Source organism: Brienomyrus brachyistius, chromosome 3 (genome assembly GCF_023856365.1).
Source record: "Brienomyrus brachyistius isolate T26 chromosome 3, BBRACH_0.4, whole genome shotgun sequence".
NCBI classification, from domain to species: Eukaryota; Metazoa; Chordata; class Actinopteri; order Osteoglossiformes; family Mormyridae; genus Brienomyrus; species Brienomyrus brachyistius.
Window position 1 is genome coordinate 21081396 of NC_064535.1, and position 12278 is coordinate 21093673.

At 43.8% G+C, this 12278-nt stretch overlaps 2 protein-coding genes across 3 annotated transcripts; one reads left to right on the forward strand and one right to left on the reverse strand.

The window, feature by feature from the left end:
* The first annotated feature begins 1314 nt into the window (after window positions 1-1314).
* LOC125738243 (solute carrier family 23 member 1-like) lies at window positions 1315-7339 on the forward strand. 2 transcript variants are annotated; one of them, XM_049007027.1, is made up of 12 exons: window positions 1316-1485; window positions 2594-2734; window positions 3020-3177; window positions 3790-3949; window positions 4724-4905; window positions 5009-5129; window positions 5313-5469; window positions 5663-5916; window positions 6005-6169; window positions 6438-6546; window positions 6924-7019; window positions 7095-7339. In XM_049007027.1, the coding sequence occupies exons 1-12, from the start codon at window positions 1438-1440 to the stop codon at window positions 7337-7339; spliced, it is 1836 nt and encodes a 611-aa protein (XP_048862984.1). In that variant the 5' UTR covers window positions 1316-1437. The 2 variants fall into 2 exon arrangements, with proteins under 2 accessions (XP_048862985.1, XP_048862984.1); XM_049007028.1 differs by lacking the exon at window positions 3020-3177 and having other exon boundaries at window positions 1315-1485.
* LOC125738245 (protein FAM180A-like) lies at window positions 6353-12258 on the reverse strand. The gene is made up of 3 exons (XM_049007038.1): window positions 11991-12258; window positions 9198-9289; window positions 6353-8355 (listed from the first exon to the last, which is right to left on the reverse strand). Exons 1-3 carry the CDS (start codon window positions 12067-12069, stop codon window positions 8026-8028), a joined length of 501 nt encoding a protein of 166 aa, XP_048862995.1. The 5' UTR covers window positions 12070-12258; the 3' UTR covers window positions 6353-8025.
* Window positions 12259-12278: the final 20 nt, after the last annotated feature.

Genomic DNA, 12278 nt, shown 5'->3' on the forward strand with positions numbered 1-12278 from the left:
CCAGAAAAAGTGATTCAGTTCCCAGCAGGGAACTCATGACAGTCCTTACAATCCAATTCGAGCCGCTTGTCATGTGATGCCAATTTCCTGCTTCTCCTCAGCACTAGATCGGTACATCCCTCCACTCACATACATACGATAGCCATTAATCCACTGATTTATTCACTTGAAAGGCTCAGCTATAGACCATAAATTTACAGTCACTTATAGCAATCAGGAAATGGTCAGCCTGTCCTCATGTGACCAGTCTCGAGGCTAACTGAGCTCTGCGTCAGCATCGGACGATATATCTCCGGTTGCCCTGTCCTTCCTGTTTCGACAGCAAAAGATAAACTCACTTACTGCCCTGAAGGATTATATCAGGTGCTGACAGCAGCCAGAGCGAGGGAATGACCCAGAAGTGCCCGCATTTCATGGAGCACATTAAGCTGGTTCAGTAGCAGCACAGGGACTCTGTTCACACAGAAAGCATGTGACAGGGGCCTGTTCTGAGTTCAGCAGGGGAGGGCATGTCCAGTCAGACTGTTACACTGTGCACACACACAGTCCACATATTCATATCTTTATGGGGACTCTCTATGGGCAAAGTACAATACTTTTGGCATGGCGTTTTTAGTTTTTCGATTGTAGTGTCAGATTTTTATAAAATTGAGTTTCCCTTTGCGGGGACCAAAAAAAATGGTCCCCACAAAGTCAAAATTGGACGTTTTTTTATCACATTGTGGGGACACTTTATCACACACACAGCCGCTGCTTCTTAAACTTCATTCTCTTTTCAAGATTTCCAATATTTCTGTTTGCCTTCATTCACCAGCTCTTCTAATAACCCACAACATCCTTCATACTCAGACAGGCCACTGCACAGCCAGGCTGCAAACATTAAATACAATTCAAATTATAAACTTAGTCATACTTAGTCACTATTTTTAAAGCATGAAGTGTTAGTTGTGCCCCAGACTTCATTAAAAAAATGTAATTTACTCAACAGCAAGAGAATTAAGCTGACATTGAATTTGACTGACGAATAAAGTGTCCCGATTGCAGTAAATTTCGTAACTAAATAAAAATCCCATGACCTTATGCTCATAAATCATGTAACTATGTAATCATGTAACTACTCATCTTCGTAATTCTGGTTCTTCACCATAGAGTGGAAGAGACAAAAAATGTCGCCTACAAAACGCTCAGTCACATGGATGTATGTGTAGCTGTAGGGGACAGAAAATCCCACCCATGACACGTGTTTTTCCATGTCCAATTTATGCAGATGAGGTTGGGGGGGGGGGGGGGGTAGTCTCCCAGGCTTCCCACACGAGTCTGTAATCAGTTGTAGATGTGAAGTAATTGGGCTCACATGAAGATCTTGCGGGACTCAATCATTGCTACCACCAGCGGTAAATCATCAGACACCAAGCTACCTGAACCTCATGCTCACCCATGGCTACCGAGAGGAAGAGTAACGGACTGGAAAGCTACACGTTTCACGTGAGTATTTAAACATAACATTCCAACGGAAGTGATTAGGGAATGTTAGAATGATGTTGCGTCGGGGTTTGTTGGTGTTAACTAGGACCTGTCAGTATTCAGGTATAACAGGATATAACAGTATAACGGAACTATAAGTTTTTCCAAACAAGGAAAATTGCTTCGAACAGAAACTCATTTACTTCAGTCTCTGTGAGTCTCTTTTTCCGAGCTGCCTTGTGCATCTTCCCTCACTGTATTGTCGGTCATATTCATCCTCTTAATTTTGCAATAGGTCAATTATCAAGATTCATCTGTCTATAATCTGTGCCTGTAACCACAGTAACAGTGTGCTGCCTTAGAAACGCTACAATAAAATATAGCTGAAAAGCAATGTTTTGGTCAGTATCATCAGTCACTGATTTTCACTTTTATTGCCTGTTTTTCATGTGCATACTGCACTTAAAAACAAATTTCACACTAAGCAGCTCGAGGCCAAAGTCAGCATTAGTAACTTTAATGGGGTTTTTATCGTTATTTTTATTGAGATTTAATCGTTTGTTTAAGACGCCCCAAAGCATGTGCGGGGCGTGTTTTCTCTTCCTCCTCCAAATGGCTGCTCTGTCTCTCCTGATAAGACCATGGATCGATGCCAAGGAGATTCTTTTTTGAGGAGTCACTATTTGGGGAAAAAAAAACGCTCAGGACAAGCAAAACAAAAGTACTACAGGCGTGTTTCAATGCAGTTTTTACAACAGTAGTTACAGAACAGAGAGATCTACCCATAATCCTGCACCATGGACCCTGAGATCCTGATCCAGTCTTTTCGGTAGAGCGACCAATATACTGCATAAGTAATGGTCAAGATGGGTGCATGGATGGATGGATGGATGGATGGAGGCATGCATGCTTTAGTCGATTGATCAGGAATGCAAAGTACATTGTCTATTGTTTGTACTAATAAGGGAGCCCCTTAATATTTTACATAATACAGTACAAACATACTCAGATCAAGTAAGCAGCTTTTTGCATGAAGAAACATGCTTTTCAGGCAGAGTAATCAGCTTTTCTGTTAAAGGAACCTGATTTTCAGAAAAAAAAACATAGTGAGAGGCTTCTTTTGCTGCAGATCGATACCAAGGGGCATTTTTGCAAGCTGCCTGGAGGACCAGAAGATGATGACCTATTGGGGAAGGGAAGCAGGAGCAAGCTGGCCTACTGCATCACAGACGTCCCACCTTGGTACCTCTGCATTGTCCTGGGCGTCCAGGTAGGGCCTCTCTCTCTCTCTGTGCTCCGAGCCCAGAAAAAGAGGAGAAATGTGGCCAAACACATGCATTCGGAAGGCAGGGCGTCACACATGAAGTCTTGGAGCTCCTCCTCCACTCTACAGGCCACGCCCATCCCAGTAGCTATAAGCATTGTGGTTTCTTGCTAGATGCCTCTGATCTGGGCCTAACAAACTCCAGATTCTATAGGGACATAAATGTTCTTCCGTGTCTGTGGATGTGCTGATTTTGTGCCCCCCCCCCCCATCCCCCCCCCAAACATACAGCACTGCCTGACGGCCTTTGGCGGCCTCATCGCCATCCCGCTCATTCTGTCCCAGGCCCTGTGCCTGCAGCACGATGGGCTCACCCAAAGCTACCTCATCAGCACCATCTTCTTTGTCTCTGGGCTCTGCACCCTGCTGCAGGTCATTTTCGGGGTCAGGTGAGACATCCATGCTGTGGGTGGGATATCCTGGAAGTGCATTTATGGTGGGGGGGTGGGGGGGGGGCTTGGGAAGCGGCTCACAGTAATTGGCCCAGAAACCTGAGATCAAATTAAGGGCTGCAGATTTCTTGAGCCCCTGAGGATGCTGCTGATCCCCTATAGCATTTGAACATTTTATTTTAATGCGCATTAACATTCCTTCTAATCTGCTTCAGAAAGCAGTTGCCCAGGCCAATTAGGATTTACAGTCCTGTCCACCAATACCAATTATCCACAATGCAGAGGAATTCATAACGGGAAGATTAGGTTGGAATTTCCATCCGATTAGAGAGGAGCTCACTGTAAATTAACATTCCTCCAAATCGCTCCCTTTGACCCTGGGTTTGCTTTTCTTTGTTTAACAGTCTGGAAGTCATTTGTAGATAATCAGGTTTTTGCACTAATTCCTTTTTTTTGATAACTGTTTTAAATGAAGATTGAACTACAGCACAAAGGTGCCATCATTGCATTGGAGAAAACCATTCCTCTTATTATCGTTCAGTAAGACAGTATCTCCTTGTGGACTTTGGTGGTTCTTCTCCCCCCCCCCCCCCCTCCCCGTCTCCCCAGACTGCCCATCCTGCAAGGGGGCACCTTCACCCTGCTGGCCCCGTCCCTGGCCATGCTGTCCATGCCCGAGTGGACCTGTCCCACCTGGACACAGAACGCCTCTCTGGTGAACGTTTCCTCGCCGGTGTTTATCGAGGTCTGGCAAAGCCGCATGAGAGAGGTCAGAAGCCATCTAGTCTCCAAATGAAGTCTCCTAAGATACAGGATGCACCTTACACACTCTCATTATCATTCGCCGCCAGCTGCTCAAAGAACAACATCAGATTTATACAAGATTACAGTTCATATCCAGGGTCCAGTTACATGTACATACTGTGCAGAGTCTGACGCAGTCAAAGACAAATTATGTTTAAATGATCTTCATATTGGTGCAAAAATATGACGTTACTTCAGTCAAAGTGTGTCAGCCATTTCAGAACCTCCCCTAAAGTCACCGGAGTATTTGCAGCAACCGTCCAACACGCCCATGTAACTCAACCACTCCTAGGACTAATCCATACCTCATTGACTTTTTAAATTATTTTAATTGATTAATTAAGTGAGCTGGTTGTGAAACTTAACAAACACATGGAATGGCTGGGGTGCCCCTTCTAAATACCTGAGCTTGTCACCCTCCCCCTAAGGTTGGACCCAGACTCTCTGCAAAGGAAGCTCATTCCTGCTACTTGTATCCACAAAATATGCGTCAATACTCCATTACTTATTTCATTTATAGAATATATTTAATTGCAAATCACTTTGGACAAAAGCATCTGACAATGATTATATGTTATTCTCGACATGCTAAATCTCTCTTTTATGTGCCATTTTTTGCAAAATCATGGTCTTTATTACAGATAAAAGGTGACAAAAAAAAATCTGTGATTTGATGATGCAATACCTCCCTACACTGAGGGTCAGTGTTTCAAACCTCGTGCTGTCTGCCTGTATTTAGCTGCAGGGTTCCATCATGGTGGGCTCCTGCTTCCAAATCCTGGTAGGCTTCTCTGGCCTCATCGGGTTCTTTATGAAGTTCATTGGGCCGCTCACTATTGCACCCACCATCTCCCTGATCGGGTTGTCCCTGTTTGACTCAGCTGGCATGAGCGCGGGGAATCACTGGGGCGTTGCAGCTATGTGAGTTTGCCTCCACTGCCTCGAGAGACATGCAGGTGTGGCACACACTGTGTAAAAGGAGCCACTTGCTATCTTCTAAATACTTTTTCGATTCCTCCTGCAGGACGACCGTTCTGATTGTCATGTTCTCCCAGTACCTCCGTCACATGACCGTCCCAGTTCCTGCATACAGCAAGACCAGAAAGTTCCACTCCTCCAGGATGTACATATTTCAGATTTTACCTGTAAGCCAGACTGCAGAGAATGTGCACACATGTGCTAACACGTGCTAACACCTAGCTTTCGGTAAGAGAGAGTGCATGACTGGAAATAGGAAGTGTAATCCAAAGCTGGTAGGTTCCAATGAAATTATATTGGTTATAGAAGCCAGTGAACTAGGTGCCTCGTCTTTGCCTTTTGGACTGCAGGTGCTCCTGGGAATCACGCTGTCCTGGTTGGTCTGCTACCTTTTGACCATCTACGACATCCTGCCCTTGGATCCAAAGGAGTACGGATACCAAGCCCGCACAGACCTTAAGGGTGACGTCATCACCCAAGCCCCCTGGTTCAGGTTCCCCTACCCAGGTAAGGGGGTCAGTAAATCCCTAGATTTGTCTTATTCAGTATTTCAAGGCATCTGTGTGAGATGCTTAGTCGGTCTTTTCAAGGAATGCCGAAGGTCATGAAAGAATCGTTTTTCGGGTTCCTTTGCCAAGATAACAGAGATCAGCTAAACATGCAAAACAAAAATGCTACATTGCTGTTGTTTATTCCCCAGGTCAATGGGGCATGCCCACCGTGAGCTTGGCAGGGGTTTGTGGAATCCTGGCAGGGGTCACATCCTCCATGGTAGAGTCCGTGGGTGACTACCACGCCTGCGCCCGGCTGTCGGGGGCCCCACCTCCTCCTAGGCATGCCATCAATCGGGGAGTAGGCATCGAGGGGGTGGGCTGTCTGCTGGCTGGGGCCTGGGGCACAGGTAACGGGACGACTTCCTACAGTGAGAATGTTGGCGCGCTGGGCATCACCAAGGTAAGTCAGGGGGAGGGGTGGTGCGGCCTGGTGCCCCATTTTCATCATGGGATAGAAGAAAAATCCAGGGCTTGGGCCCCATGCACAGGTGGGTAGCCGCATGGTGATTGTGGCCAGCGGAGTCCTGATGATTCTGATGGGGATGTTTGGGAAAATTGGAGCCATCTTCACCACACTCCCAACACCTGTCATTGGAGGAATGTTCCTGGTGATGTTTGGAGTGATATCTGCGGCTGGAGTTGCAAATCTGCAGGTAGGAGCAGACTATCAGGGTATTCTGTCAGATTATCTCAATATTATTACATAAAGATATTACAAATAAAAACAACAAAACACTGTGGATCTTTAAACTTTGTGGGCATCTTTACACTTTTTATTGTTAGGGAGTTTGTACCTTTCTCACCATTACGGTGGCACATAATGACAAGCGTTGCATTGATATATTTGCTATATTGTTAATGAGCTACTGGGCTTGTGTGAAGACTTGTTAGTTGAACTTATTCATGCCTTTGTTTCCTCAGTACGCGGATATGAATTCCTCGCGGAATATCTTCATTTTTGGGTTTTCTGTGTTCACTGGATTGGTTATTCCTAACTGGATACTGAAGAACCCAACCTCCATAGCAACAGGTAGGAGCCAGAAGAAAGGTCAAAATGAGCGACCAGTGTACCAGGTATCAGGAAGGATAGGGACCATAACACTGTAGTAAAGCAGAATACAGCTTCTCTACTGAGGGGTCAGGTCAGAAAGGTGAGTTTCAGGAGCCTCCAACCTCTGGATGTTTCTCAATATCAAGAATGCAAAGATTGTACTTGTGGTCTTGGCAAGAGTAGTTTTGCTAAATTCCCTCCCAAGAATGAACTTGGGGTGCAATGAATCATGGGATTGGTCACGTTTGGCGAGGATGCAACTGACGTAAACTTGATATTTCGGACGGGGCAAGAACAACATCCTGGGATTTTTCAAGTAAAAATATTGGCAAACACCCTCTGTCTTTTGCTCTCAGGAGTCAATGAGCTGGACCAGGTTCTCCAGGTACTGCTGACCACCAGTATGTTTGTTGGGGGCTTTTTTGGATTTGTCCTGGACAACACCATCCCAGGTGAGCCTTAATACATTCAAGAAGGTAAATTGTAATACCACTTCTGCAGTCAATGATTCCCGTTGGGTTACTTAGGGTCCAAGCATGAGCGAGGTCTTGTAGCGTGGAACGAGGCACACCACGAGATTGAAGACGACGTGCCGGAGACCAGTGAGGTGTACAATCTGCCCTTTGGCCTCAGTTCCCGTTTCTCGTTGTTCTCCTGGGTGTGGTGCCTGCCTTTCTGCCCTCCAGTTGGACAGGAGCAGGGCCCCTTGGGAGACAAAGAAGATGTGACAAAGCCTGGTCTCACACAAACCCAGGCAAGTGGCTGTCAGTGACTGCTCTGACTCCTGACCTGTGTTTACAAAGTCATGAACCTGTCATTGTGGACCTGCACATTCTCCTGTCCATAATTCTAACACATACCCCTTGCTAATCTATTACTTATTGCTTTATCTAAATTTTGTCTAAACAGATTTTTTTTCATCGGATTGGTTTCATTTTATATATGTAAGACCTTCTGCATGTTAATGCAAAAATTCAATTTAAAGTAAAAAATAAACGAGTCAGACCACATTATTATCATTTGACTTTTTGGGGCCAATAATAATTTTATTTGGTGTCCACAAACTTCTTATGTACTCTCTGCATTTTAAGTGAATGACCTAACAGATCATAAAAGTTTAAATAAACCCATATTTTAATCATTAAAATAGTTAAAATTCCCTTTATGTTTTGTGTGATGTTTCAGCGTCTGTCATTTTAATACTTAATGGACATTGTGATGTTTGTAATTTAAAATGCACTAGTTTTGCCACGTGCTGGACCAGGAGGAAACAGCGTTACAAAATAAAATTAGGAGCGTGGAGTTTTTTCAGGCACGGAGATAAGATCGTCTGTGAAGCTGAGCGCGACCCTGTTGATATAGTCATTTCTGGGTTTTTTTTGCCTGGTCAAAGCAAGTGCTTGTAACTCATAATTACTGGATGCAGTGCTGCATGGTGAACAGTAAAGCTCAGGCGTGCTAAGCAGCCCCCCTCAGATCTTTCTTCACAGTTTTATAGAGGTTCACGAAAGACTCTGCCCAGGCATCCCTCTGGTGGCCTGCGGTGGCGGTCATCCTGTAGGCCACATATACCATGGTCAGCACAACATGCTCAAAGTCCACCCTACAGAGAGATCCAGGGAGCTGAGACAGGGCGGACGTCAGGCGCTGAATATCGGGTAGGTTTGTGGGCAGGACGTTCCTACTGACATCTTCCAGCCTGCGGGTGAGTCGCATGGAGGCCAGCTCTTCATCCTGCACGCAGAAAGGTTTGCACTCCTCTCCCACCTCCATTCCCTCCAGCAGGATCTGGGACATAGTGCACAGGCTGAATTCCCCATGGTTAGTGACCAATCAAATCACACAACCTGCCATTATTGAAGCTTTGACTCAAAGAGCTCTTTATGAATTGTTCGTATGACAGAGGCGGACATAGCGCCCTCTACCAGCCTGGGGTGTAAACGCACATGCTGAAAAGTAGGAGCAGAACTGACAAAAAACTCTCTGCTCACAGAGTCTACTGTCCTCATGCATGCAGCACAGACAATCACTCCACAGTGCTCCTGGTCTGTAAGCAGCTCTGAATGTCTCAAGTAGCTTGACTCTTTGCACCAATCACAGGCCAACCTGCAGTGGACTGGTGAATACATGGTACCTACACAACTGGTAGGATTAGGGAACAAACTGTAATTATAGTCGAATATAGTGAAGAAAAGGAAACAAGTTTGGAAAAAACTTGATAGTGTTCATTTGACACCTTTTGTACACATTTAACTTTTGGCTTCAGTGTTAACATTACAGAATATTCATCAACCTTATCTTTTTAATTTTAATTCAAAAATTGTTGAACATATAGACCACAGGCTGTAGTAAAACACATATAGCTGATTATAAGACTCCAAATGTATCACTTAAAGAAATTACTACTGGTGACTGTAAATGATGCTCCCTACTTTATAAAAATTGCTTCTTTGGAATAATCCCAGATCTCCAGCACTTTAAATTTGATAAGTATCGATCGGGCTGATGAAGCAGCTCAGTCTGATTCTAAAGCTTGTATTTTGAGCATACTGATTAGAGGGGACTACACACAGGCAGTAAAACTTCCAATGTTCTTCTAACCCCATGATTAATGTTCTTGATAATCTCACCTCAAATAATAGGTTGGCATCTGCTATGGAGTTCAGAATAGAGGAGTTGACCGTGGATGTCGCATCTTGATTGACGCTAGATGGGAACAGAGCTGAAAGACAGTTGGAAATCGAGTTTAGTGTCATAGTTCACTTTCATGCTAATGAGAATAATTCAGCAAAATGTCTGGCACCAGTCAATTACAACATCACATGATTGTGAATTCTGGTGGGATATAGACAGATGTGCCTCAGGGAAAAATCTAAAGTCATAGACCCAATGAATAGCTTCATTTCATGAGTGAAGGTGGTACAGACCAATAGTTGAGGGGGGGGGCATTTCGAAGCTGTGAACCACATATGTGGCGAGCAGCTAATGAGGAATGTCTGGCAATCGTAAAAGGATGAAGGAAAGAGAAACATTCTTGTGAATCCAGCTTGACCCTTTGTTTTTGTGAAGAGTGTTTAAACTAAAACAACATGTCAGCATTGGAATCAGGATACAACGGAATGAGCCAATTACATTGGCTGGGCAAAAGTGCTGGATTCTCACAGGTAACGACCCACTTGGGTTTAGGGGTGTATTTTAATTAGCATCTTGACACTTAACAGGTGAGGTGACCTTTTCTTATGTCAGAACAATCCCAGATGTAGTAAACAGGAAATGGAACAAGGACTCGCCAAAGACGAACAATGCAATTTTTACACATTGTGTGTGCATTGCAATGGACTGCCGTCCTGTCCAGGGTGTCCCCTGCTTCATGACAGCCTTGTACTGGAAAATCAGCTGGAAGATGGAAATTTGGATGAATGGATGGATGCAATTTAAGCTGTCTTTAAGACCAAATAACAAAATTAAGCAAGAGAGACAAACATCAAGTAATTTTGGGGAACATTTAAATATAAAAATAAAAGTTTAATAGCCTATTCCTGAATTCAAGAAATTGAAAATCACAGACTGGCTTATCTAATTTGTTAACAATACAAGTATTTTCAGCTGAAATGTCCTCTCAACCATGACGGGGAGCTGAATCTAGTTCTGGCTGGTTGGCTGATGTTGCCTTTTAAGAAAGATAAACTTCAGCAAGGCAAACAGAAATAAAACCAGACATCATCACACATCTTCCAATAGCCTTTCCAGGTCAGGATCTTAGGATATTAGACTGTGATTAAAATGTAAATGAATATTACATGCTAAAAAGAGAGTGTCGTGTTGTTCTTCTCACATGCCAAGAACGACGTGGAGTTAATTTAATGGCTATGACATTGTTTAGCGTTCGATTTGCTAACGTGATGAGAAGGAGAAAGTGAAAGGAAAACCTAAGATTTATTTTAAACAGGAAAAAAAATCAAAACACACAGGCTGAGTCCCTGAGGGACTCAGAGTGTTTATGCCTTGAACGAGCAGAGCTATTTAATTCTCAGTGTCTGTGATAACAACCGCAAGTGGGTGTGGAGTATTTATGAGAAATACTGGATTGTTATGGCAGAAACTCAACAGATGGGACAGCAAACTTAAAAACATAATACGCACTTTTTCGCCAAGGAGGCGCTATATTGCATTTCGGGCTAAGAATAACCCAAAAATAACTCGAGGCTGAATCCGGTTTGTGATCAGATTGCATTTTGGATGCCATTGCTTAGATTAATTGCTGTGAATATGGCCTGTCACACAGTGTTTTTCAGTGGGTATAATGGTTGGTATATCAGATGATAATAAGCTTTCGAACAGACGTTCTGACATTGACCAGATGAATTGCTGTGATTTTCATTGTGTCATAATTGGAAAAATTACAACTTCAGGGGTCATTATTTAAAAAATTCTACAGCAAAATATCTTAAAACTCTGGATATACTAATGGTAATCATTGTATCAGATGGTATGAAGCTTTCGAACAGAATGCTTATCATGGAACAGAATTATCACGGCGAACTGGAAATGACCTCAGGACATCAAGAAGCCAAAAATAACAAGCATTACAACGGCTGATGCAGCCTGGCGACCCACCGCCCGGGTCGTTAAGAACCCGCGTGTTTCTGCTCTTTGTTTGATTGGGAGGGACTTGCTTTGTGACTTTCCCTTCACACTTCCTCTCCTGTCAGTCACCATCTGGCCGCACATCACATTCTGGAAATTCCTGGACTCTTCCTATGGAATGTGAGCATTATTCCTACCGCAGTCACATCTGAGAGATAGCCATGCATATCGCAGGTTCCCTAATGTTCTGTTGCTACTGTAATAAATCAGACTAATATTATCACGATGCTAAGTATTAGAAAAAAATAAGTCACATATAACATTATTTAAAAACTAGTTGTATGTCCACAGAAGGAAATATTTAACCAGGGACTTTATCTGATCACCTCAAAATAACATCAATATAATCAATAACCTGCCTTATAATTCTACATTCTTCCTGCAACAAAAGACGCAAAGTGTTTGTGGATCATTTGTGTTTAACCATGCATGGTGTTTACAGCAGGTGTCCTGCCTCTTACTTCAATACCTCCTGATTACCCCCCACCCCGACCTAAATGCCTTGCCATTAATCAAAGAGTGCATTTGGCGCCTTCAGACAGCCCCATGAATAGCTCCAAATTCCAGGCAAGAGTGAATTAAGAGCGCATATGTTTCAGGTCATTATAGGACACCATCTCCGTGCATGAACATTAAATATTACTTGTGCCATTTAGATGAATAAGTTTACTTCAGAGCATTCCCAGTCCTAACTTTTCTGGAATGACTTCACTGCTAATAAACACAAAAAACAATGACCATTATTATTTAACGTTATTATTTAAACGTCCCCCTACCTTTTTTATGGCACTGAGTATCACTTGCGTAGATATTGTGCGATAGAAGTGCAACGATCACCATCCTCCAGCCCATCATGGTCAGCCTGCAGACAGAAGTGAGCGCCTGACTCTCTATCCCGCACACGGCTAGACCTCAGAGCCCAGGTCCTGCGAATCACGTGCTCGTAACAATAATCTGTGGCTCTCTGTTCGGGCGCCGTTCTGCTATCTGGCGCTCACTCTGTTTTCTCATTTCTCTTCCCCTCCCTTGGTCTGTCCGTCTCCCTCTTTCGCTCATGTGACTCA